Source organism: Eutrema salsugineum, unplaced genomic scaffold (assembly GCF_000478725.1).
Source record: "Eutrema salsugineum unplaced genomic scaffold, Eutsalg1_0 scaffold_16, whole genome shotgun sequence".
NCBI classification, from domain to species: Eukaryota; Viridiplantae; Streptophyta; class Magnoliopsida; order Brassicales; family Brassicaceae; genus Eutrema; species Eutrema salsugineum.
Window position 1 is genome coordinate 2,467,739 of NW_006256858.1, and position 23,776 is coordinate 2,491,514.

At 35.7% G+C, this 23,776-nt stretch overlaps 3 protein-coding genes across 4 annotated transcripts; 2 read left to right on the forward strand and 1 right to left on the reverse strand.

Annotated features, from left to right (window-relative positions):
• The first annotated feature begins 349 nt into the window (after positions 1 to 349).
• On the forward strand, positions 350 to 11,034 carry LOC18021355. Of its 2 annotated transcripts, none has more exons than XM_024157725.1 (10): positions 350 to 542; positions 1,253 to 2,684; positions 4,411 to 7,672; positions 7,766 to 7,956; positions 8,056 to 8,203; positions 8,511 to 8,712; positions 8,814 to 9,086; positions 9,168 to 9,826; positions 9,917 to 10,516; positions 10,777 to 11,034. In XM_024157725.1, exons 2-9 carry the CDS (start codon positions 1,357 to 1,359, stop codon positions 10,484 to 10,486), a joined length of 6,633 nt encoding a protein of 2,210 aa, XP_024013493.1. In that variant the 5' UTR covers positions 350 to 542; positions 1,253 to 1,356; the 3' UTR covers positions 10,487 to 10,516; positions 10,777 to 11,034. The 2 variants fall into 2 exon arrangements, with proteins under 2 accessions (XP_024013493.1, XP_024013491.1); XM_024157723.1 differs by having other exon boundaries at positions 10,787 to 11,034.
• A 2,170-nt stretch (positions 11,035 to 13,204) lies between these two features.
• On the reverse strand, positions 13,205 to 14,043 carry LOC18021356 (the record flags this gene model as incomplete). Its single annotated transcript, XM_024157943.1, has 2 exons — positions 13,205 to 13,503; positions 13,599 to 14,043. Coding segments are annotated over 2 exons (531 nt in total), but the record flags the coding sequence as incomplete, so codon positions are not given.
• A 7,216-nt stretch (positions 14,044 to 21,259) lies between these two features.
• LOC18021357 lies at positions 21,260 to 22,753 on the forward strand. Its single transcript, XM_006403976.2, has one exon. It carries the CDS (start codon positions 21,350 to 21,352, stop codon positions 22,559 to 22,561), a length of 1,212 nt encoding a protein of 403 aa, XP_006404039.1. The 5' UTR covers positions 21,260 to 21,349; the 3' UTR covers positions 22,562 to 22,753.
• Positions 22,754 to 23,776: the final 1,023 nt, after the last annotated feature.

Here is a 23,776-nt window from a genome sequence, read left to right on the forward strand (position 1 = left end):
GAACCAAATTAATCGTTACTATACACAAAGTTGACTGATTGATGGCAGATAATTGGGTAATAATGCTGAAAATTGAGAATAATGGGCTAAAAGGAGATGATTATTTTAATATGGTACCAAAAATAAAAAGACTAAAGTTTGTCCTGGATACGTGCATAATGGTAGAACTAGAGCACATATTTGTGTGTTGATGACCCATATTTTTAATTCAAGCCCATCAATACCCATGACATTTTTTTAAAAGATATGTGTTTTCTTTTGTCCCACATCGAGAAACTGGGAGAATTTAGAAGGGGAAGCTGCACTATAAATAATAGTCTTCATCAATTTCTTGAATACTGAATTCGCCACCAAATTGTGGGCCATTAGAATATCTGTGTGCAATCCACTCCAGTGGGGCCTACTGTCTTCATCAGCTTCCGATTTTTTAATTTAATCACTGATTATTTTGAAAAATCGGTTTTAAGGCGGATAATTTTGAATCCGTCTACGCTGATCGCATAGCCTTAAATCGCGGCGGGTTGCCACCGATTAGCGCTTAGGTGGGTGATTTTTCGAGCCTGGGTTCTTAGTCACTCAAATTCATGTGACGCAGATCAAACCGCAAATATAATAAATAAAGTCCATGCGACAAAAATGTCGTATTTTTTTTATCATATTTATTATAGTGAAGGACCACAACTCTGCATCTTTTTAGTCTAACCTCAAATCTTCAAAACATTTTTCACATATACAGTTCATAATGACTTTTTGTTGGTTATCGACAAATCATACATGCACATTATTATAGCTGAATTCAGATTACGATGCATACTGTCCACAATAATAGCACAATGCCACAACCCACTCAGTTAAATATATGCCATATGTTATCAAAAAATACATACGCCATTTAGATAAATCACTCAGTTTTGAGTTTTTAATGATGGATAAATTAGTGTGCACGGCTTATGGTCGTCATATTGGTTGTGGGCTTAAAGCGCCTATCTTTGTAAAATGGCTCTTAATTTGGGTTTATGATACACTAATATAAACAACTCTTTTAGGTCTGAATTTGTTTTATTTTTTTTGGCTAAAACTTTAAGCTCTGAAGTTGGTTTTGTAATTAGTTGACGTTTATCTCTTGTGCCTCAGCTTGGTTTTTTTTTTTTGCCATTTTTTTCTTTGTTTTTTTTTGGTTATATCTTTGACGCTGGTTTTATCAAGGATCTAATCTGGAATTGAATTTTGTTGTTTTTTGTATTTTGATCAGGGGAGATTCTTCGATTGGGTTTCCATTTTGATCATTCGTCACTGAGGCAATAGACTACAGACGAATTTGACTAGGGAACCAGTTTAGGGTTTGATGCGTTGGCGATGTTCAGTGATCGGCGGAAGCGAGATATGGCTAATCATGGAGAAGGAAACAAGTACGCGTCTGTGAATCTGAACAAGTCTTATGGGTTTCAATCTCATCATCATCAGTATAATCAATCTGGAGGTTATGGGGCAAACCGGGGGAGAGGCGGTGGAGAAGGAAGTATGATGGTCCTTTCACGGCCAAGAAGCTCGCAGAACGCTGGCCAGAAGCTATCTGTTCCACCACCCTTGAACTTACCTTCACTTCGTAAGGAGCATGAGCGAGTTGATTCATCTGGTTCGAGCTTTCATTCTGGTGGAGGAATCTCTGGGAGTGGAGCTAGACCTGCATCGTCTGGAATGGGATGGAGTAAGCCTGCCACTACTACATCTGCTTTGCAAGACGGTGATGGTGCCAATCATAGCGTTGAAGGTGTTACTAAGGGGAGTAATGGGTTGAATATGCCCCTTGCTGAACCGTTGGTGCGGGCTTATCGTCCTGTAGAGAAAGCTACTACTTTGAAGGGTGAAGATTTTCCGTCGCTCAAGGCTTCTCTGCCTTCAACTTCTGTGTCCGGGCAGAAACAAAAGGAGCTTTTGAATCAGAAACAGAAGCAAAGTGCAAGTGAAGAGATTTCAAAAGAGCCGAGGAGTGTCTCTAGTATCGGCAATTCACTCGTAGACATGAGACCTCAAAACCAGTTTGGGCTTAGCCGGCTTGGTAATGAGCTCTCCGAGAGTCCAATTTTTGCAGATGGTTTGCATTCATTTGAACATGTGAGGAAAAAAGAGTATTTTCCAGGGCCATTGCCTATTGTTCGTTTGACCCCACGATCTGATTGGGCTGATGATGAGCGTGACACAAGTCATGGCTTAAGAGACCGGGACAGGGATCATAGTTATTCGAAGAATGAACCATATTGGGATAGGGGTTATGATCTTCAGAGACCTCATGTCTTGCCCCAAAAGCATGCTGCTCCTAATCTTTTTGACAAATCAGGACCGCGTGAAAGTGATATTGCTAAACCTTCCTCGACTCAAGTAAGACCAGTCAGTGGAGTAGGAAGGGAGGCAAATGTTTGGAGAGTCTCTGCACCGCTCCAAAGTGAAATTTCAACTAACAATAAAAGTACGTATGGGACAAGGCCGTCTAGTAGGGGCAGAGACGCTGTTAAGAAAAGTAACTACGTCTTGTCCGGATCAAGGGAAAATGTTTGGAATAATACTGGAGCTAGAGAGGTTCCATATCAACAGGGAGGAAGACAACCATGGAATAATAATATGGATAACTTCGGCAACAGGGGAGCTTTTACCCGGGATGGGTTTGGAATTGATCAACATAATAGGTATGAAGCTAACTCTTTCCAGTATAGTTCTGTTTCTAGAGGTTTGGTTACTTCTTATGACATAGGCTTTGAATGTTTGTGGTTTTTGAAATAGTTTGTAGTTTTTGTCTTTCAAAAAACCAATTTTTTACCCAATCAAGATATTGGTCAAAAATAATTTTCTAACTAGATGGGAACTATTTTTATTTATATAATATAATTTTTTTCTTTGTTTTTGTTTATATATGATTTTTTAATAAGTGATGAAAAACAATTTTTCTGTTTAAATACAATTTGTTTTTATTGATATATTTTTCTAATATTATATATGATCGCGATTAGAAAAATATTATTTTAACCTGTCCATTCATATTAATCTGAAAAGTACCACAATTAAACGACATCATTATAACATGCTCATTTATAATAATAAAAAAAACTAAGATTATGAAAATATTTAACATGTTCGTTCATATTGTCTGTAAATTTTTAATATTTATTAATTTTAAATATTTAAATTTTAGATTTATTTAATAAAAAATATACAGTAATACATCATTTCTATTTCTGTCATTGAAAATATTATTCGAGTTTGAATATTTAAATTAAATCTAAATTAATGTGGGTTATTATTTTTGTAACAATATAATAATAATTTATTTTATAATTTTTGATAATAAAACTTATATATAAAGAAATTTATAACAAATTTTAATTAAAAACTAAATTTTTGAATTTATCTTAAAATAGAAACTAAAAATATATTATTTTATTAATATTACACTAAATTAATTTATTTGATAATATAACTTATATATAAGAAAATCTATAACAAATCTAAATTAAAAACTAAATTTTTGGATTTATATTAAAATAAAAATTAAAAATATATTATTTTATTAATATTATACTAAATCAACTGATTTGGTAAATTTAAATTAAAATCAATATTTGTTTACAACAAAAATAACAGTTATCCACAAATAGAATATTAGGAAACCAAGTAAAAATTCTGTTTAGACACAAAACACCATTCTCTTTTAATAATATAGATTTAAGAAAATTTAGATTATGAAAATAACTACTCAATACTAAATAAAAACCAAAATCTATGTTTTTTAGTTTTTTTTATCACAAATTATCAATAAATTTTAATAAAAACACACAAAATAGATAAAATTGAATAAAAAAATAAAAACTATTCCAAACTATTAAAGGGAAATAACAAAGTATTTTTTTACATCTAATATGTAATTTAAAAAATATGAAAATAACTCATGTTAATCAAAATCTTTCTTAAACTTATAAGTAGATCAGCTTTTTATTCATAAGTTAACTATTTTTATTATTAAGTTTTTTTTTATTATTTATAAAATTTTGTGAGCTGTTATGTTATAGTAATATAAAACTCATTAAAAAGCTTTATCTATAATAATTTTATAACAAAACAGTATAGAACAAACATATTATATATATAATTTTTTGGTAATTGAAAATTGAGATTTTTCTTTTATAGCATAGATTGTATTAAATATACATATATGGAGAGAGATAAAAACCAAAAGCTAAATAAAACAACATTCATGTTTTAGAAAAACTAAAATCTATTGTAAAATCAAAAACCAAAAATTCAAAAACCATAATCTGAACACTAAAAACTAAAACCAAAATCCAAAATCGAAAAACTACTCAAATATTCATGGCCACAATTTTATTAATTAATGATTTTAATATTTACTTCTTGCAGGGATAAATCCCCATTCTTTAAGAGTGACAAATCTCATGTGGAAGATCCTTTTATGAAAGACTTTGGCGACTCTGGTTTTGATGTCCATGATCCATTCCCAGTACTTGGTGTTGCTAAGAAAAAGAAAGAGGCTTTTAAGCAAACGGAGTTTCGTGATCCTGTCCGAGAGTCATTTGAGGCTGAACTGGAGCGGGTTCAAAAGATGCAGGAAGAAGAACGCAGGCGGATCATCGAGGAACAAGAAAGGGTGATTGAACTAGCTCGGACAGAAGAAGAAGAGAGACTGCGTCTGGCTCACGAACAAGATGAGCAGCAGAGAAAATTAAAAGAAGAGGCCAGAGAAACTGCTTTCAGAAACGAGCAGGAGAGACTAGAGGCTGCAAGGAGGGTAGAAGATTTGAGAAAGTCGAAAGAAGAAGAGAAACATAAGTTGATCATGGAGGAAGAAAGGAGGAAGCAAGCTGCTAAGCAAAAGCTTCTCGAACTGGAAGAAAAGATTTCCAGGAGACAGGCTGAAGCTGCCAAAGGTTGCAACAGTTCTTCAACTTTTTTAGAGGATAAATTCTTAGATATTGTTAAAGAGAAAGAAATTGCAGATGTTGTTGATTGGGAAGACAGCGAAAGAATGGTGGATAGAATTACTACGTCATCAACTTCAGATGTATCAGTACCCACTAGATCATTTAAGAGCAATGCGCCTCAATTTTCTAGAGATAGTTCTTTTGGGTTCCCTGATAGACAAAAGTCAAGTTGGAGAAAAGAAGATATTGAGAGTGAAGGCAATTCACGGTTTATTCTGCAAAACATGGATAATGTTCCACATAGCCCACAAAGAGATGCGGGTGGAGGTTTTCCCAAGGAAGAATTCTTCGAGACAACTGGTTATCTCAATGCCAATTCATACTTCAAACCGGGATTCCCAGAGCATTCAGTTGATCAGAGTTGGAGAATACCTGGAGATGGAAGACCCACAGGTAAGAATTATGGGATGGAATCTGAATCTCGTGAAAGTTTTAGAGAGCAATATGGTGATCCGAGATGGGGACAAAGCCAAGGCCCTCCACGTTATGGTCCCTACGGTCCTTATCCTGAAAAGTTGTATCAGAATCCTGAGGGGGATGACTATTACCCTTTTGGAAGACCAAGGTATTCAGTAAGGCAACCACGTGTTCTTCCCCCTCCTCAGGAGCCTAGGCAGAAGTCGGCTTTTAGGAGCGACGTTGAGAACCCTGGTTCCTCATCTTCTGTTGGAGGGATGAAGTATAGCGATTCTGATGGGACTAATTCGACTGTTCTAGCCAGTTATATAGGGGATCTTCAAGATCATCATATGAGGTCGGGAAGTGGTGTAGGTAATCATCGGTTCGATAACAAACTTACTGGAAGATGTGACTCTCAGTCTTCACTTTCTGTTACCAGCCCACCTGATTCTCCTATTCATCTCTCTCATGATGATTTAGATGAATCAGCAGATTCGTCTGTCTTAGCTGTTTCCAGAAAAGGAGAAGATGCTAGTTTACTAGATAAGGGGGGAGCGCCAATTATCTCTGGTGATGCTGCAAAGGATAGTTTGATGATTGCTACAAGCTCTGTATCTTGTTGGGATAATGAAGAGTGGACTCTTGACAGTAATGAACGGTTGCAGGAGCAAGAAGAATACGATGAAGTTGGATATCAAGAGGAGGATATAATACATGGGGTTGATGAGAACATAGATCTTGCCCAAGAGTTGGAAGAAATGCATCTCCAAGATAAAGATTCTAACCTAGTCTTAGGCTTTAATGAAGGAGTGGAGGTTGAAATACACAGTGATGACTTTGAAAATCGTCAACTGAATCCTGAACCAGCATTTCCACTTCCTCAGCACTCTGTCACTTCTTTAGATGGTGAAAGACCTTCTATTGAGACCAGCCGTGGTGAACAAGCCGCCCAATCTGTTCAAATTTCTGATCCAGTGAGCAGGCATAATACATCTAAGAGTTTTCAGGATACTGAAACCACAATGGAAAACTTGAAAATTCAGCCAAATAGTGGTCGGCAGTCATTTGAGTTGGCCAATAAAGAGGGCTCCACGAGTAACTATGTCGTTTCTACTCATCCGGTCGCACTACCTCATAGCATTGGTCTGCATCCATCACCTCTTCAGACAGCTATTCCACCTGTACCTTCTACTTCAAAACAGATGGAGGAGCCTGTAAAATTTCAGTTTGGTTTGTTTTCTGCTCCATCGCTGATACCTTCTCCTTTCCCTGCAATACAAATCGGTTCCATCCAAATGCCTCTTCCTCTTCATCCCCAATTTGGCTCTTCGCTTGCACATTTTCATCAGCCCCACTCTCCTATCATTCAGTTTGGTCAAGTACAATATCCATCCCCAATATCCCAAGGGGTGTTGCCACCGCCACCTCATTCAGATGTTTTACATCAAAGTCCTAGATCTTTGGCAACTGTTCAGCTTGGTCAAGGAAATTCAGCAAATCTGGTTACTAGAAATGCAACCTCTGTCTCAAATCCTCAGATCAATGTGCTTAGGAGACCAATCAATGTTTCTGATGGGGACAAACTAAAGAATGCTAATGTTTCTCCACCAAAAGCGAGCATTGAGGTTGCTTTGCCACTTCAAGAGCATGGGGAGTTGCCTGGTAGGTCGGAGTTACCTTCTCGAAAAACGAGTCAAGGAAAATCAAATTTAGCTGAAAGACAATCAGGATTCCAAGACCAAACTGAGACAACTGCACATTCATCAGGCACTGTTGAGGTTTCTCGGGCAGATTCTGGGGTTCATAGAAGATATCGACGTCAGATGGTTGAATTTAGAGTTCGAGAATCAAACTGGCCATCTTCTGAAGAGAATCGAAATGGCAATGGAAGGGCACAAAATTCCACAAGAAATAGGAGTAAAAAGTATGTTGTGTCCAACAAATCCCAGAAACAAGCCTCAGATAGTTCAGTGTCTGGTTCGAATGTTGTGCACAAAACCAATATTGGGGGTTCATCTGAGAGTAGACATGGGAAAGATATTGTCGTGAAGAATCCACTTGTTCCAAATTTTGGACAGACAAATCTTAAAAGGAATATAATATCTGAAAAAGAAATTGATGCACCTTTGCAGAGTGGAATCGTTCGTGTCTTTGAGCAACAAGGCATTGAAGCTCCTAGTGATGATGATGATTTTATTGAGGTAAGATCAAAAAGGCAAATGCTTAATGATCGTCGGGAACAGAAGGAAAAAGAAATCAAGGAAAAGTCTTTGGCATCTAAGGTTCTGATACATTCTAAATCATCAACTCTACTTGTAGATTGTTTACCTAGTCTGAGGTAGTTGTCATTAAAAGTGAATATTTTTTTCTTACAGGCATCCCGAAAATCTCGTTCAACTTTGCAGAACAATGTTGTTGTTGTCAAGTCCAATAGAAACCCACCAATTAGCCAAGTTGCAAACAACAAGCAGTTTAATCATGTCTTCAACAAACAGCTGTTAGCTCCAATTGGCACACCTGCCCCAAAAGCAAATTCCCATGCTGATGAAAAATCTGGGAGCAGCAAGTACTTTCCTCTATTTGATCAATTGAAATGCATGACATGTGTTTGCATATATATTTCCGCTTTGTTTATGTTTTCTTACCTTCTATTTCATTTTGGCAGGTCCCCTCAGGCAAGTAGGGCTCTTCCATTTAAACCTCCAAATGATCAGAATCCAGCGTCAAATTTCGTATCCAACATTAAAAATAAGGTTCTAGATAATACTCAAACGTCTGTGGGCACTTGGGGTAACCAACTCAACGATAAGCCTGTGAGTAGATATTGTTTGAAATTTTATTGACTTGTTCTGACTTGAGTTTATGTGTGAAAAAATCAGGAACATACATTCAACAAAAAATGTTTCTGCAAAATAATTTCATTTCTCTTAACGGCTGTGTTCCATTTTGCATCTCAGACTTTAACTCTTTTTTTGAATTGATAGCATGGTTTACTGGAAACATGAAGCTATAAGAATTTGTGACAAAAAAATCGTCGCGGATAAATATCAAAATTGTTTTTATGCATGCTCTTCTAATCTCTACGTGATTATCTAAAGCCTTTTTGGTAATACCTTGTAGGTTATGGCCTTAACCCAAAGTCAGCTTGATGAAGCCCTTAAAACCGTATCTCATCATCATACATGTGTTTCTGTTGAGAGTGGTGCCAACCAAATTAGTCGACCAAATCCAAAATCAGCATATGTTGTGCCAAAGAACAATACTTTTCCAAGCGGTACAAGTCCAGTAAAATCATTGCTTGCTGAGGGCAAAATCCAATTTGGTGAGCTGATGGTTTAGACACCTCGATTGTCACTATGAAGTCTAAAGTGACTGTCTTTTTTTTTTTTTGCATTTAAATGATTGATATTTTTTTTATATCAGGCGCAGTTACATCTTCCACTGTTATCCTTCCCAGTGGTGGGCGTGCAGAGCAGGATAGCTCTTTATATTTTGAAAAGGATAATAAACATCAAAATCCATCATCTGCTGGCATGGAGATTTGTGAAGCAGAAGCAGAAGCTGCTGCTTCAGCGATTGCTGTTGCAGCCATAACTAATGATGAAACCGGTGGGAATGCTTTGGGTACTGGCTCTGTATTACCTGCTGAAACTAAAATTTACGGAGGAACAAAATTAGATGATAGATCAGCAAGTGGTAATATATACTTTCTATAGAATTTATGCTGATTCTCAAATGATTATTTGTTTTTTGAAATAATTTTTTTCGCCTTGGCAGGCACTGTTGGTGGGCAGCCTAGTCTATCAAAAGCTGAAGAGTCTCTCATTGTTTCACTCCCAGCAGATCTTTCAGTGGATACCCCGATCTCTCTGTGGCCACCATTACCAAGTCCACTCAACTCAAACCAAATGATCACTCACTTTCCTCAAGGCCCTCCTCATTTTCCTTTCTATGATGTGAACCCCATGCTAAGAGGACCCATCTTTGCTTTTGGCCCGCACCATGACGCGGGAGCAAACCAATCACAGTCCCAGAAAAGTCTAGGAACAGTATCTGGTCCACCTACGACATGGCAGCAGCAGGGTCATTCAGGAGTAGATTCCTTTTATGCTCCTCCTACTGGTTTCACGGGTCCTTTCCTAACCCCACCTGGAGCTATTCCTGGCGTTCAAGGTCCTCCTCACATGCTTGTTTATAACCATTTTGCACCTGTTGGGCAGTATGGAGGGTTGAGTTTCATGGGCACAACTTACGTCCCATCTGGAAAACAACCAGATTGGAAACACAACCCAATCGCGTCTTCTTCTCCGGTTGAAGGAGATGGTGATGTTAACAATCCAAATGTGGCTTCCATGCAATGTAACATTGTGCCTGCGTCTCTTCAACACCTCCCTATGCCTTCTCCTCTTGCCATGTTCGAGCCATCCCCTTTCCAGGTATTTGGTCCTTTCTCTCTCTCTTAATGATCTCAGCAATGATAAGTAGTAGATCTGTAGACATCATATTCAATTAATTGGTGTGGTCAGGCTTCTTCTCAGGAGATGCCGGTTCGAGCACAATGGCCTTACATGCAATTTTCGGGTCCTCCAACAATGCATATTCAAAAACAGCAGGAAGCAGTAGATGGCTATAATCTTCCTTCTTCTCAGTTCAACAACAACATGCTTCCTCCTCCTACTAACAGATACCCTAATATCCAAACATCCACTGGCGCAGATGCAATGGTAGATTCCTTGAACTCTCACGGTTCCACCACTTCTGCTTCACCGCCAAAGCCGACCACCACCTTGTCTGATCCCAACACCAGCAAAACTCAGAATCCAACTGGTCCTACCTTCAAGCCACAACAACAACAACAGCAACAGACCTCGCAGGAGAAGAACATGCCGTCCCAGCATGTTGGTGGGTCTAGCCACCACCATCAACATCAACACCAGCATAACCGGAGGTCAAGCTTCCATGGCAGAAACCAGCCCATGGTTAGAAAGAGAGGCTTCCAAAACAACACAAAGGTGAAGCAAATTTATGTGGCTAAGCAGACTTCAAATAGCAACGCTTCTGGTTCCTCCACCGCAACCACTTCCCCTTCAATATGATCCCTTATCATCATCATCATTATCATCCAGGTCTGTTAAGATATATATATGAACACATTCCATTAACCCAAGCAACTTTGGCTTCGTAAGGGGAGATCTAGATTTTGTTTTCAATTTTCCCATAAACGCTTTAGCTTGTTCTCGGTTAATAATTAGTTTTACTCGTTTACTTGTTTGGGGTTTTCATTATATGGGACTTTGGTATATGGTTATTAGTTTTAAATTATGTCTGGGATGAAAATATTCCCCGTAAGATTTTTGGTGTAGTGATAAACTGGCATTCCCATTAGCCTTTTGCAGGAAGAAAGCTGGGAGAGGTCGAGTTGCTTGAAAGATGGAGAAGAAGGATTCCAAAGAAAGTGGCTAAGCGACAAGCATAGAGAGTTTGGTGCCTCTGGGTGAGAGGAAGGCTTCATATCTAAATAAACTATAGTTGATGCTGTCTTATTATCTGAACTATGTTGTTTACTTCTGAACTACAGTGTATTTAATGTTGCCCGAAACATTAAGGTTAAGTTATGAAATAAATACACATTATCTATCTCTTATTCCTTATTCTCTTTCCATTTACGACTTCTCACTCTCTTCTGTCACTTCATCTCTCATTTCTCCCCCTTTTCTTTGATACCGATAAAATAGAGCTTATCATGTAGCCACCGTTGGATACCCAATTCACGGATCCAATGTTTTCCCCCTGCTTGTATCTGTTGTCAACATCATCTTATCTTTCTTTACAAATCAGCAAGGTCTTATTGAATTGATTTTTTTGAAATGTTTTTTACTTGTTTGAATCTATTAGAGTCAAAACTAATTAATTACCAACTGATCTGGAATGCCGTGGTCAGCTCTTCTTTATGTGCCTCTTTCAACAAATCTAAGCAGTCATCATTGAGAAAACAAACTCATCAACATTAAGCTCTTTAGCATCAATGGTACTAGATCCATCAGTGTCAAATATCCCAAAAGTTTCATTGATCTCTTGCCTCTACCAATGATGACTTTTGGATTTCCCTTCTCTCGAACTTGACTGCAGTAAACATTGATCAATGCAAAATATTCAAACAAACACGAGACAGCTCAAACAAAAATCTCAACTCTTCACACGCTAAGAGTTTATAGGGAAAAGAGATCAACTTTCGCATATAAATCTTCAAGCATTGATTCCGATTTCAGGCTCAACAGATCTTGAAGCCCTTATTGGATCCCAAGAAATCGTCCATCTTTAAATACAAATTAAGAATACAAAATGAAGATACGAACCAAATCTTCTCAAGAAACAAGACTCACCAACTGCTCAAGATTATCAACAAAAACAAAGATTCCCAACAAAAAAAATTGCACCGTTTCAAGACCCACATGGAGACACAATCATCAATTATATGCAGATTACTCAGGCATATACAACATCATTATTGGAACACGTATCACTATGGAAAAATCACCCATGATACCATCAGTACTGGATATCACACGTAAAAAACTATCATCATCAACTCTCTTTTATAAATAGGCATCAAAATTTTTGTAGAAAACAGAGATGATTTTGGTGAGAAATCACTTTCATACTCTCTTTGTTGCATTTCCAAATTCCAACCATTGTGTTTTAAATCGTTCATATTTCAAGTAAGTTTTAGTAAAGCAAGTTTTAATCATACAATAATCTCTTTATTACGTATACGTTTGCTTTTTAGATATAAAAGTTTTAATTACTTGTAGCAAAACAATAAGTTTTAATTATTCAAAGGCTTAAACTGAAAATATATAACCTGGGAATGGGATTGTATAAAGCAAATAGTTATTAGTTTATAAATTAAGACCCAAGAATTTGTGTGTGATCATGTCTTTTTTTCTTTTTACACAAATACTAATTTATACCTTCAAATAGAGAGTACACTGTTTTGCAAATCAGCCTGAATCAAAAGTTGTAGCCAAATTTGCAGCAGACTAGCAGCTCGTGTCAAGTTGTGTGTGATCAGACTAGCAGCTCGTGTCAAGTTGTGTGTGATCATGTCTTATGTAGATTCTTTTGATTAGAAAATTTCAAACCAAATGTGTCAAGTTTTAAATTAAGCTTTGGTCTCAAGTCAAAAATATTCTAACGAGATTTTTTCAAGAGTGTTGGTAAACTAGGTGGTCCAAGGTGAGTCCTAGAAGACAGTTAAGACTGTTGGCAACCGGCATGACTGTCCTTGGTAAGATATGTTAGTCTAAGTACATCTTTGAACATGGCATATACGGTAAGAAAGTGGTTTATTTAAGTCGAAACACGTATCTTATCAAAAACATGAATTTTACATTCTATCACAAAAAAGGGACATGAATCTTTAACTAATACATTTGGCTTGAAAATGTTTTAGTAAATACATTTGACATAAACCATATATATGTTAAATATAGAGTTCTTTGGCTATGCTACCATCTGCTTTATCAAAATTTCAAGTCTTTGCGCAGCACATAATTAAGATGCATTTCCACTGCCTTAGACAATCATAGACTTTTGTATTAGTTTCATATTTGTAAATTTGCTTCACTTAATGCCTTTGATTAATTTTCATGTCACTTACTATTATATTTTTAATTTTGTGTTACCAAAAATTCATGTCATTTATTAGTAGGATTCAAGCATGGATGATGCTATTGCTAGTATTCAGAAAAGAAAAAAAAATAGCCGCCAACAAAATCTAAGAATATACTTTGCAAATTATGCTATGTTGTCTGTATAAAATTATATATCACAAACTAACAGAAAATCAAACAACCAATCAAATCACGTATTATATATATTTTTACATGATTGACAATGTAATCTGCAGACATTTGATAGTTTCCTATTGTGTGTGTGTGATATCACAATGATGAACAGGCTCAATCTACAGTTTGGCCGTTTCAATTTCGTTTTAACAGTCGTTTAAATTAACGCCGTCAATTTTTTCATCTCGGAGGCGATTGGTTAACGGTGCACGCCACCACTCTCGCCCACTGCTTCAGCTTCGTCTTCACCGTCTGCGGATCATCGCCTATTTAAATGATATTCGAAAATTAAGTCTCGCATATCGTGTATTTGTATACACACACACACATATATATATATATATATAGATTTTATACATACTGGTTCGATATACGGTGTGGGGACTGGTATCGCCGTCGGAGAGCGAAGAAGACGAAGTTGTGGATTTGTTAGAAACGGCGTCGTTGTAGCTTTTCTGAACGGCGAAGTAAAGCTCCAAGGCGGGAAGCGTGTTCGACAATCTCGGATCGGCGATCTCGGGGGATCCGAATCCGAATCCGAGTTCGAAGCTGGCTTTGAGCTCGTCGAGGTCGTCGTCCGTCAAGCTTTTCCCGCGGCGGCGGCGGGAGGTATCCCGACGCTTTGACCAAGCTTCCTCGCGGATGAGATCCGGCGACCACGAGTGTTGCTTCAGTAGAGAATTATACGGCGGCGCGTGGATGCGACGCACTACCCCCGGCGAGGGGTTGTGCGGCGGTGGCCGACGGATTTCAGGCTCAATGGCTGGTTTTTTCGGTAAATAAGTGGAAAGTCTCGGGTGAGAATGTTAAGGGAGAGAGAAAGGTTGTTGAGGATTTAGTTATAAAGGAGTGAGAGAGTGTCGCCGACTCAGGGAAATTGGGCCGGCCCAAGTCATAATGACCTGGCTTTTTAATATTTTATCATAATATATGTAAGTAATTTACCTGGAATTAACGAAGCAAATATAAGTAGTCAACTTGTCATTGCATTAAATAATACTTAGAAAATTTGGATATTCTTCTGTTTATCATAGAATAAAGGACATTCCACGAGTGAAAAATCGTATAGAAAATCTTTTAGTGGGTTCTTTTGTCAAAATACTTTTTGGGTTCATGTTAGCTAAACGACCTTACATAAACATCATTCATCATATAACGTCCTTTCGAAGAAAAATATATCGTTGTAGATTATATCAAACGGTGTGGGTTTATTAGCTTAGGAAGATTCATATTACATTCTATCAACTATGGCCCAATACACTATGTACATGTATAGCATGTTTAACACTAAACCATACATATTTAATTAATTATAAGTCTATAATACATACAGTAGATTGTTTACACTTTATACATGATAAGATTAGCAAATACCAAAGAGATTGATTACACTAGCTAGCTTTTGGGTAGGGTTTGGCTCCAATCTTTGTTTTTTCATCACAAAAACAAATTTAGAATTTATCAAGGTCCAGCTAAAATGTTCAAAAACACATGTAGGAATCTCCAACATGTAAGTCATTAATGTCCAAATGTACCGTATAATTCGCTAACTAACCGTGCTTAAATGATACTTTATTGCTTGAACTAAGTAAAAAGAGCCGAACTATTTGTTGAACCATAAACGGTCCAACTTAGGCGGTGAACCAAACTTAGCAGGCTCATTATTTTCGACCTCAAAACATAGCCAACGATAATTACGTCGAATTCAATGTGAGGGTGGAGTGGAGTGGAGGATCTTTACTCGTTAGAGTTTGATGAGCCATATGAATAGCAGTATATATATAGGCCTTCTCTAACAATTATAATTCTTATTAATGGTTTAAGCTTTTTTAAAGCAACTTTTTGTGCAACACGCTGTTTTGATTGAATGCATAAATTAAGGTTTTGAACAACTGACCTCTAAAAAAAGGTTTTCATGTTTTTTAACAATGATCAAAAACATGTGAAGCTGTTGGATTAAAAAATTAGACTCTGATTTCAATCGCAGCCAGAACTAAAAATGGTTTTATGCCCGGTTGAGAACTACTAAAAAATTCTTATTTTTCGAAATAATTGTACCTGGGTTAATTTAATCCACCTATACAATCTAGCTGACAAAAATATTGTTTAGGTCACTCCAAATGGTAAAAAGGTAACAAAATAATAAAAAATTGATAATTATATCTATACTTGTATTCGTTATGGTCATTATTCAACTTTGTTTGGATCGTTTCTTTGGCTTATTCTACAAACTCTAAACGAATACCATTTTGTTCTTTTTGTTTATTTTATATCAGAAACCACCCATGTAACTTTTTAACGTGATTTCGCCATATAACTAAACTCGTTCTTATGCCAATGTATAATCTCTTTTTGGAATGCCAAGAAGTTACAATATTCATCTGCATAAAGGAGAAAGAAAAAAAAGCCGGCTGCAAAATCCGTTTAGCGAACCGACAAAATGAAATCAGAAAACAATGAGAAACTTACTTTATTCCTCCTCGCCACCGCACGCACGCATGCTTCTTTATAGCCTTCCTATAACCTACACCAAGAATCGATTATAGAAGAAAGTAGGATTATATCAACCAACACGAGTGTGCTTATTAATCTAATCTATAGAAATATAAAAGGGAAGAAAAAAACAAAGTTTGAATGGTTTATGAAAAGGTGGTAGTGACTAGTGAATCAAGGAATAAAGTTTTTTCTACTTTAAATAGAATCATCTTTTCTAATATTATAGGTTAGGATTAGTAACCCGAGAAAAAAATAAGAATTGTGCTGTCAAAAAAAGAAAAAACAAGAATTGTGTTGTTTTGTTTTATGATCTAAAATGTCGTTTTACAAAAACAAAAAGTTCGAATGTTAGCTAAACAAAACCAAAAGTTTCACCAAAATAGATGTCGCATCGTTGTTTTATGTGTTATCGATCATATATACAGTATAACCTCTATAAATTAATACTTGATAAATTAATACCTCGATAAATTAATATATTTTTTAAGTCCCAAATTAGTTTTTTGGACCGATTTGTATATCGATAAATTAATAATTCAATAAATTAATAGAATATTATAGTTCCAACATTATTAATTTATAAAAGTTTTACTGTAGTCTCTCCTTTACCTTTAAAAACAAAACAATTTTGGCATACTTTATTTTCATAATTGAAAACTAAAAATAGACTAAAGCATAATAAAGATAATAAAATCTTTAATACTACTAAGACAAAAGTTTTTTTTTTTTTATATATATATATATATATCTTTAATCTTTATTCAATTAAAATTGATGATTCATCGATCGAAACTAACTATTTGCAGTATAATTATGATGAACGGTTTCACAATCAAATTACGATGGTAGTTCTTTTGCAACATATACGGATCCACAACAGACTTACGTTCATAGCTTATATAGCAACTTGATGTACTTGTATGCATATAATATATATATATATATATTATATATATTATATGGTACGCTCTACTTAATTGTTCTTTTGATTATCAGTAAAACAGGTTATGGTGGTAGGTAATAAGGTATTAAGCACATGCGGAAGCTTTTAACCCTCTTTGAAGTTATTTAATTGTATAGCATTTTTATTGGTTGTGAAATTTTAGTACATATAATACTAGTCTATGATTGAGATAATATATACCTTCTTTATGAATTTTGTAATTATATTCGACTGGCTCACCTTAAAATGCGAAACCAATTGACATTTTAAAATGTTTGTTGTTCTAAATTATTGTCACACTTACCACTTCAAAACATGGTATAATGAATGCATCTTTCACAGAAACATGATCTTATGTAACTATATGTTCTATGACCATGCTACTGTCTCGAGATCACACTGAATTCTCCACCAATCCAAGCGCAAACATAAAATCCGCAAGAACAAATACTTGTACCCACCGTACAAGGTATTTCATGGACGCCTCCTCTCGAGAACATGCTACAAAAAGATATTGGCCCCAATTGAATACTACGGCTTAATCATTCGACAAATCCCAAAAATATATATTGACCAGTGTAATCTGGTAAGCTATAAAATTGTAGTTGGTCTGATAAATGTTTTTTTGCCACTGCTAGTACGTAGTTAATATTTATCTATATTTAGTTATGATTTCATTAAAGAATAATTTTGGTTATTATTTATTTAATTTATATTATATATACTCCAAGCTTGGGCGTCCTATGTTCTCTTAACATCAACCAACAAGAAAAATCATTACGATATATATACCCAACCCATCACAACAAGAGATTTGACATTTTTCATAATTCTTAATAAGACATTGAACCAAACCAATGCTGTTGGACCAAAATGACTGATCGAGACTTGTGATCGAGTGGGGAGCAACGGTCGATAGAGTCGAAGCCACACAAAAACGGACCAAAGTTGTCTAACGATAATGACATTTTGTAACGACACTTTAAATTCAAGAATTTTGCCATAAATTTCGTCGACATATTTTGTCAAATATACATGGAACATCACGTGAAGTCGAACATGTTTGACCTTATCATTTGTCGTGTTAAATAAGACGTTTGATCTAAACGTTATTTGGGATAGTCGAACATGTAATTCGTTTGTCGTTCAAAATATGAGATTTATTATGTCTCGTTTCAATCTATGTCCTAAACATTCAAATACAACAAAAATATGAGATATGTTATGTCTCATTTCAGTCTATGTCAAAAATATTCAAATACAACTAGGCTCCTCCTTTACATAAATCAATTATATAGAGGAGACAAAAAAAAACTAAAAGTCTTTTAAAGATATATATATATATATGTTACTTTCAAAGATATATATATATATATATATATGTTAGTATGTTACATATGGTAGAGTAATAACTTTCAGATCAGATTGGACCGATGAAGGATATCTTAGTATAAAATAGTAAACCGCATATTATTTTGCAAGGAAACAAAAAAAAAAATGGACAAACTTAATCTACAATATAAAAATCAAAAATTATTTTTGAATTGACTCTTATTAAAGTAAATGGAGAACAAACATACATATTCCTAACAAAATCAATGAACTAGTTGCATAAAAATAACAGCTCCCGTATATCTCCTACAAAAAAATCATTAAAGATGTTAGTTTATGTGGTTGGGACAAATGGACCCTACAAAATGTCGCAGAGTTTCAGCTACAATTAAACATCTAACTTGTAAATGTTCCAAAAGCTTCACACCCAGACAACAAATACTCTTCACCTTATGAGAACATTTCATTAACTCTTACCCATACCCAAGTCCAACCTTTCACACATATCTTTACATAATATATAATTCATGTATCGACGAAAAATGGTCAATTTTAATAAATAAAATACTTTCTTGTCTTGTCATCTATAATAATACCAAAATCTCTTATAAGTTATATTACCTACAGATCTGATCCAGCTTCTTTTCTGCTCCAATAGTTTTATGATCACGAGATCTAAGGGTATAACTCATATTCTTGGGATTTTCTTATGATATATGTTGATGGTCGACTATTATCAAAATGATAACCACAATGACGATGATGTATTCCGTCACATAAACCAAATGGAAAAAGAAAAGAAAAAAATCTGGTCGATTCAGTGTTAAAATGTAGATAGCATAATATTAACAATATTTCAGCGAACTTGTAGATTTACTAGTTGTAGATGGTATTAAGCCACCAAACGCTGAGAAAAATAAAAATAGATAAATAGTTAAAAAACTTTGGAAACGGGTCGGACACAATTATAACTGGACAGAGCAAGTGGAGTGGTATAGAAGTTAGTTAGCTACAAAGTAGCTTGATCTCTCATTATTATTCTTATTTTAGATAATAATATAACTAATAGTTATACGATATTGAATTTTATTATTGATTTTCTGAAGAGTCAACAACAGTCTACGATTTTGTAAAATTGTATGATCGGTATACTCATGCAAAAATAGAAAAACATTCCGTTATTTCGCCATCAATTAGGGGATTTTTTAAATAAAGATGTTTAAAAATATAATATCTTTGTAGATACAAGGTAATCATTAATTAAAACAAGTGTGTTGATTTGGATGCTATTTTATTTGTTCAGATGGAAGTTGCATAGTTATGTTAAGTAGGTTTTGTATCATTTGACCATTTGCGAGAGTGTGAACATCAAACAAATGTCATTTACAAGTTAATTAACCTCTTGAAACAATATAATAATCTCCATTAATTAAGCCCAGGTCACGTACGGTATGCAGAAGTTTATGCCGTTGACCCGTAACATATTAAATTGACAAAAGATCATGGTGATTTGATCATAGTTCGAATTTACGCATAAAATTCAATACTAAAAATAAATTAGGGTTTAAATAGTGAAAGCAAAAAAAAAAATTAAATACCCAACATGTAAACTTTTTTTCTTCCTGAAACCTAACATGTGGTTAACCTGACAAAGTGGCCGTTTATTTGAAATTAATGCTTTTAATACTAGGCAGCTTCGACGACGTTAGAATATAGAGACACAAACTATTGTGTTTATACACTGATGTAATTTTAAATTATGTCCACACATTTTTTCATTGAAAATTGTAGTGCTATTTGAATTAGTATTTACACATATGCTTTTTCGATCTAACACTCGAAACATAATTTTCTCTAAAGAATCCTTGCCATATTGGTATTGGCATGTGAGATTCCCGAGTAGTGTGGCCTAGAGTCGCGTGACCGTTTTTATTGCTTACCCCCAAAATTTTTGCCTCAACGGTCATAGATTAGATTCACTTTCGCATTAAATTAAAGAGATTAAATCACAACTATATAGATAGATAAGTAAAAATCCGAAAAAGTTTTACCATAATATCAGAAAAAAACAAAGCGGTGGAATTTTCAACTTTACAACTACAATTCACGCGTAAACTGCATGTGTACTGTTTATTTTGTTTACTTTCGATTTTCAAGTATGTAGTAGAAAGAAACAAAATACTTTAATCCATTTCATGATAAATGATGTCTTGGTATGATGCAGGATTAGTTTGCTAGTTTTATACTATTAAAGTCACTGCAAAAATTATAATTAAGTGTATAAATCCAAATCAAATTCAAACAGTGATTATTATCGATTTTGTCCCTAATGAAATGAGGAACATGATTTGATGCAGCGTGGTGGAGTGGATATGATATATATATATTGGCTTACGTCTAATCACTTTTCAACCTTTGCTCCGTATCTACAATGCTTCTCAATCCGAAACAAACCTCTCTATTCAGACCGAGGTCGATTACAGACTAAATTGATAGTTGGTTTTGGTTTAAACCAGATCAAATTTTGAAAAATTCGGCCAGTAGTTAAGCTCTAAATCTACAATGATAAAAAAATTATATTTTCATATTTTTTTCTAAACATACCATCACCAGTTTATTTTCACAATAGTACCATAAATTATTTTATTACCCTATTTCCTTAAATTATTATCACATTGGTTTTTACAAACTTTCTATTTATATGTGTTACCTGAAACTATTTGTTCAATCATATTTCAATCGAGTTCATTCCAAATTTATTCTCAGCCCAGATCTAAAAACGTTAATTACTCAAAATAATGAAATATTTTATGAACCGACTCACTATAATGTTTGATTAGTGTGATAATCTGATTTTTATTAGCCTTTGCTTGTATCCATAAGTTATGCATGGGGTCCTACGTGTTTCCAAGAAAATCAGAGCCGTGGAAGAGAACTAAACAAAAGTGTAAACCGATCAGAAAGGTATCTGATGCTGATTTAGATAATTAAAGAATCTCCATGAAGAAAATATCAAAGACTTTAATCATCAAATTAGTCTAGTCGATGAAGTCACTAGAGATTCTTTACAAAACGAACTATTTCAATATTTCATAAAATACTAAATAAAACCAAAAAAATAAGAAAGACAATTAGTTGGTCCCACCAATAAAACTTGCTATAAATAAAAGAAGCTCCTCACTTTGATCCAAACAAAGCTTCTCTCTCTCTCTCTCTCTCGCCTATCATCTTTTTCAGTTCGCCATCAGACATATCTGAAACCCCATAACTCATAAAAGCTTTGCTCTTTTCCATAACTCCTACTCCCAAATCTTTTGTTCTTTCCTCAAAAAAAATTGAAAATGGTCGATGTTGATCGGAGAATGACCGGTCTCCGGCCAGCACACGCGGCGGGTCTCCGCCGTCTCTCAGCTCGCGCCTCCGCACCAACGACTCCAACCGTCAGGAACAGTCTCGTCTCTTTCTCATCTCTCGCCGACCAAGTAATCTCACACTTACACTCTTCGGGTATCCAAGTCCAACCGGGTCTAACCGACTCCGAATTCGCCCGAGCGGAAGCCGAGTTTGCATTCGCCTTCCCACCGGATCTCCGCGCCGTTCTCACCGCCGGTTTACCAGTCGGCGCCGGATTTCCAGATTGGCGTTCTCCCGGAGCTCGTCTCCATCTCCGAGCCATGATCGATCTTCCGATCGCCGCCGTATCGTTTCAGATCGCGAGAAACACTCTCTGGAGCAAATCTTGGGGCCCGAGACCGTCCGACCCGGAAAAAGCTTTACGGGTCGCGAGAATCGCTCTCAAAAGAGCTCCTTTGATGATACCCATTTTCGATCACTGCTTTATTCCTTGTAGCCCGTCTTTAGCGGGTAACCCGATTTTCTACATCGACGAGACCCGGATTTTTTGTTGCGGGTCGGATCTATCCGATTTCTTCGAGCGTGAGTCTGTGTTCAGAGGATCCGACTTGTGTCCGGCTATTCTCACTAAACAGCGTTCGGTGAGCGAGAAATCCGCCGGATCATCGTCGTCGTCCTCGTCGAATTTCTCCAGAATGAGCTTAGATTCGGGTCGGGTTCAGGGTTCGGGTACACCTAGATGGGTGGAGTTTTGGAGTGACGCTGCGGTGGATCGTCGCCGGAGAAACTCGGCTTCTTCGATGTCGTCGTCACACTCTTCATCGCCGGAGAGATACGTAGACTTACCGAGATCCGAGACGCCGAAGTGGGTCGACGAGTACGTGAACCGGATCGGGTCGGTTTTAAGAGGAGGCGGGTGGAGCGAATCCGACGTAGACGATATTGTCCACGTGTCGGCATCTGGTTTCTTTGAGGGCGAAATGGTTATTTTAGACAATCAAGCGGTTTTAGATGCGTTGCTTTTGAAAGCGGGTCGGTTCTCGGAGTCGCTCCGAAAAGCTGGATGGAGCTCCGAAGAAGTATCGGACGCACTCGGTTTTGATTTTAGACCGGAGAAGGAGAGGAAACCGGTGAAGAAGCTGTCTCCTGAGGTTATCAAACGAATCGGGAAACTTGCCGAGTCGGTTTCTCGGTCATGATAATACTCTACGATCGAGATTCTTTTCCTTTTATTAAAAAGAAAATACAGCAATAATTTTTTTAACGTTTTGAAAAGGTTCTAAAGTTTGTAATCTCACATTATTCCCCTTATTTTGGTTATTAGGATCAAAATCAAAAAATTTGGGAGCAAAATATACTGAACACTGCTTTAAATAAAACCTGGAATTGTACATTAAGGCGGTGGTTTTTATTTTTAACTTAATTGTCTACATTTCGTTTGCGTTTGGAGAAAAAGCTAATTTAAGAGATTTTTTGTCCCTGGGATGATTTGTAGATTAATCACTTTTAAAGTGTGAGGTTCATTTGTGGAATATCTAAAATCAACGCGCACGTGTGACGACTTTCCCAAACAAAAACGCAAAATAACGTTATTGGGTCCCGTGAACGATGAAAAGCCGACGTCGTTTTCTTAACGCAACGCTGTCTTTTTATTACCATACCTTTGGTTGTACGATATCGAACGACGATAAGAGAAACTATGAAATGATTACTTAACCACGACAGGAACGATGAAATATATCAGTATTATTTAGTTTCATGCGTATCTTTCTTGATTTTTTTCTTAGAGAAAAAAATAAATAATAAGTGATAAGAAAACCATTCAAGAAACATAGAATAGGGGTTGAGTTACTTTTGGATGGGATTTATAAATCAATTTATGGTGATTTTAGTAATTGAAATATATACTTTTTTTTACCAAAAAAATAAGATTTACTATTGAATTGGAGGAGCATGGTTTGAGATTTTTATACTGTGATTTCAGTTATAATTTATAAAATACACGTTTTAATTTTTTTTAAACACCCAATTCTTCAAATAATTTAGAGATTATAAGCTTTAGTTCATAATCCACCGGATATAAAACAAAAATCTACGTAACATATCAATTTCTTTGTAGATGCGGGGGATGTTAACTTATATGGACTCTCCGACTCAGTATTTCTGCGGGCTAGATTTTATATTGTTTTGGCTATGTTTATGAATTATAGAGTCAACGGTATTTATGTTATCTTGACAAATAGGAAAAAAGTCGGAAAATATCGCAAGATTAATAGGAAAAGTGGGAAAAAGTAGTTTGCAAACGTTGTTTTTTAGTCATTGCAGATGGTTGAACATAGTTTCAACAAATGTAGTGTTGTTAAAAGCAAAAAATAAAAAAATAAGTAAACAAAATAATGTATTCGAATTAATTA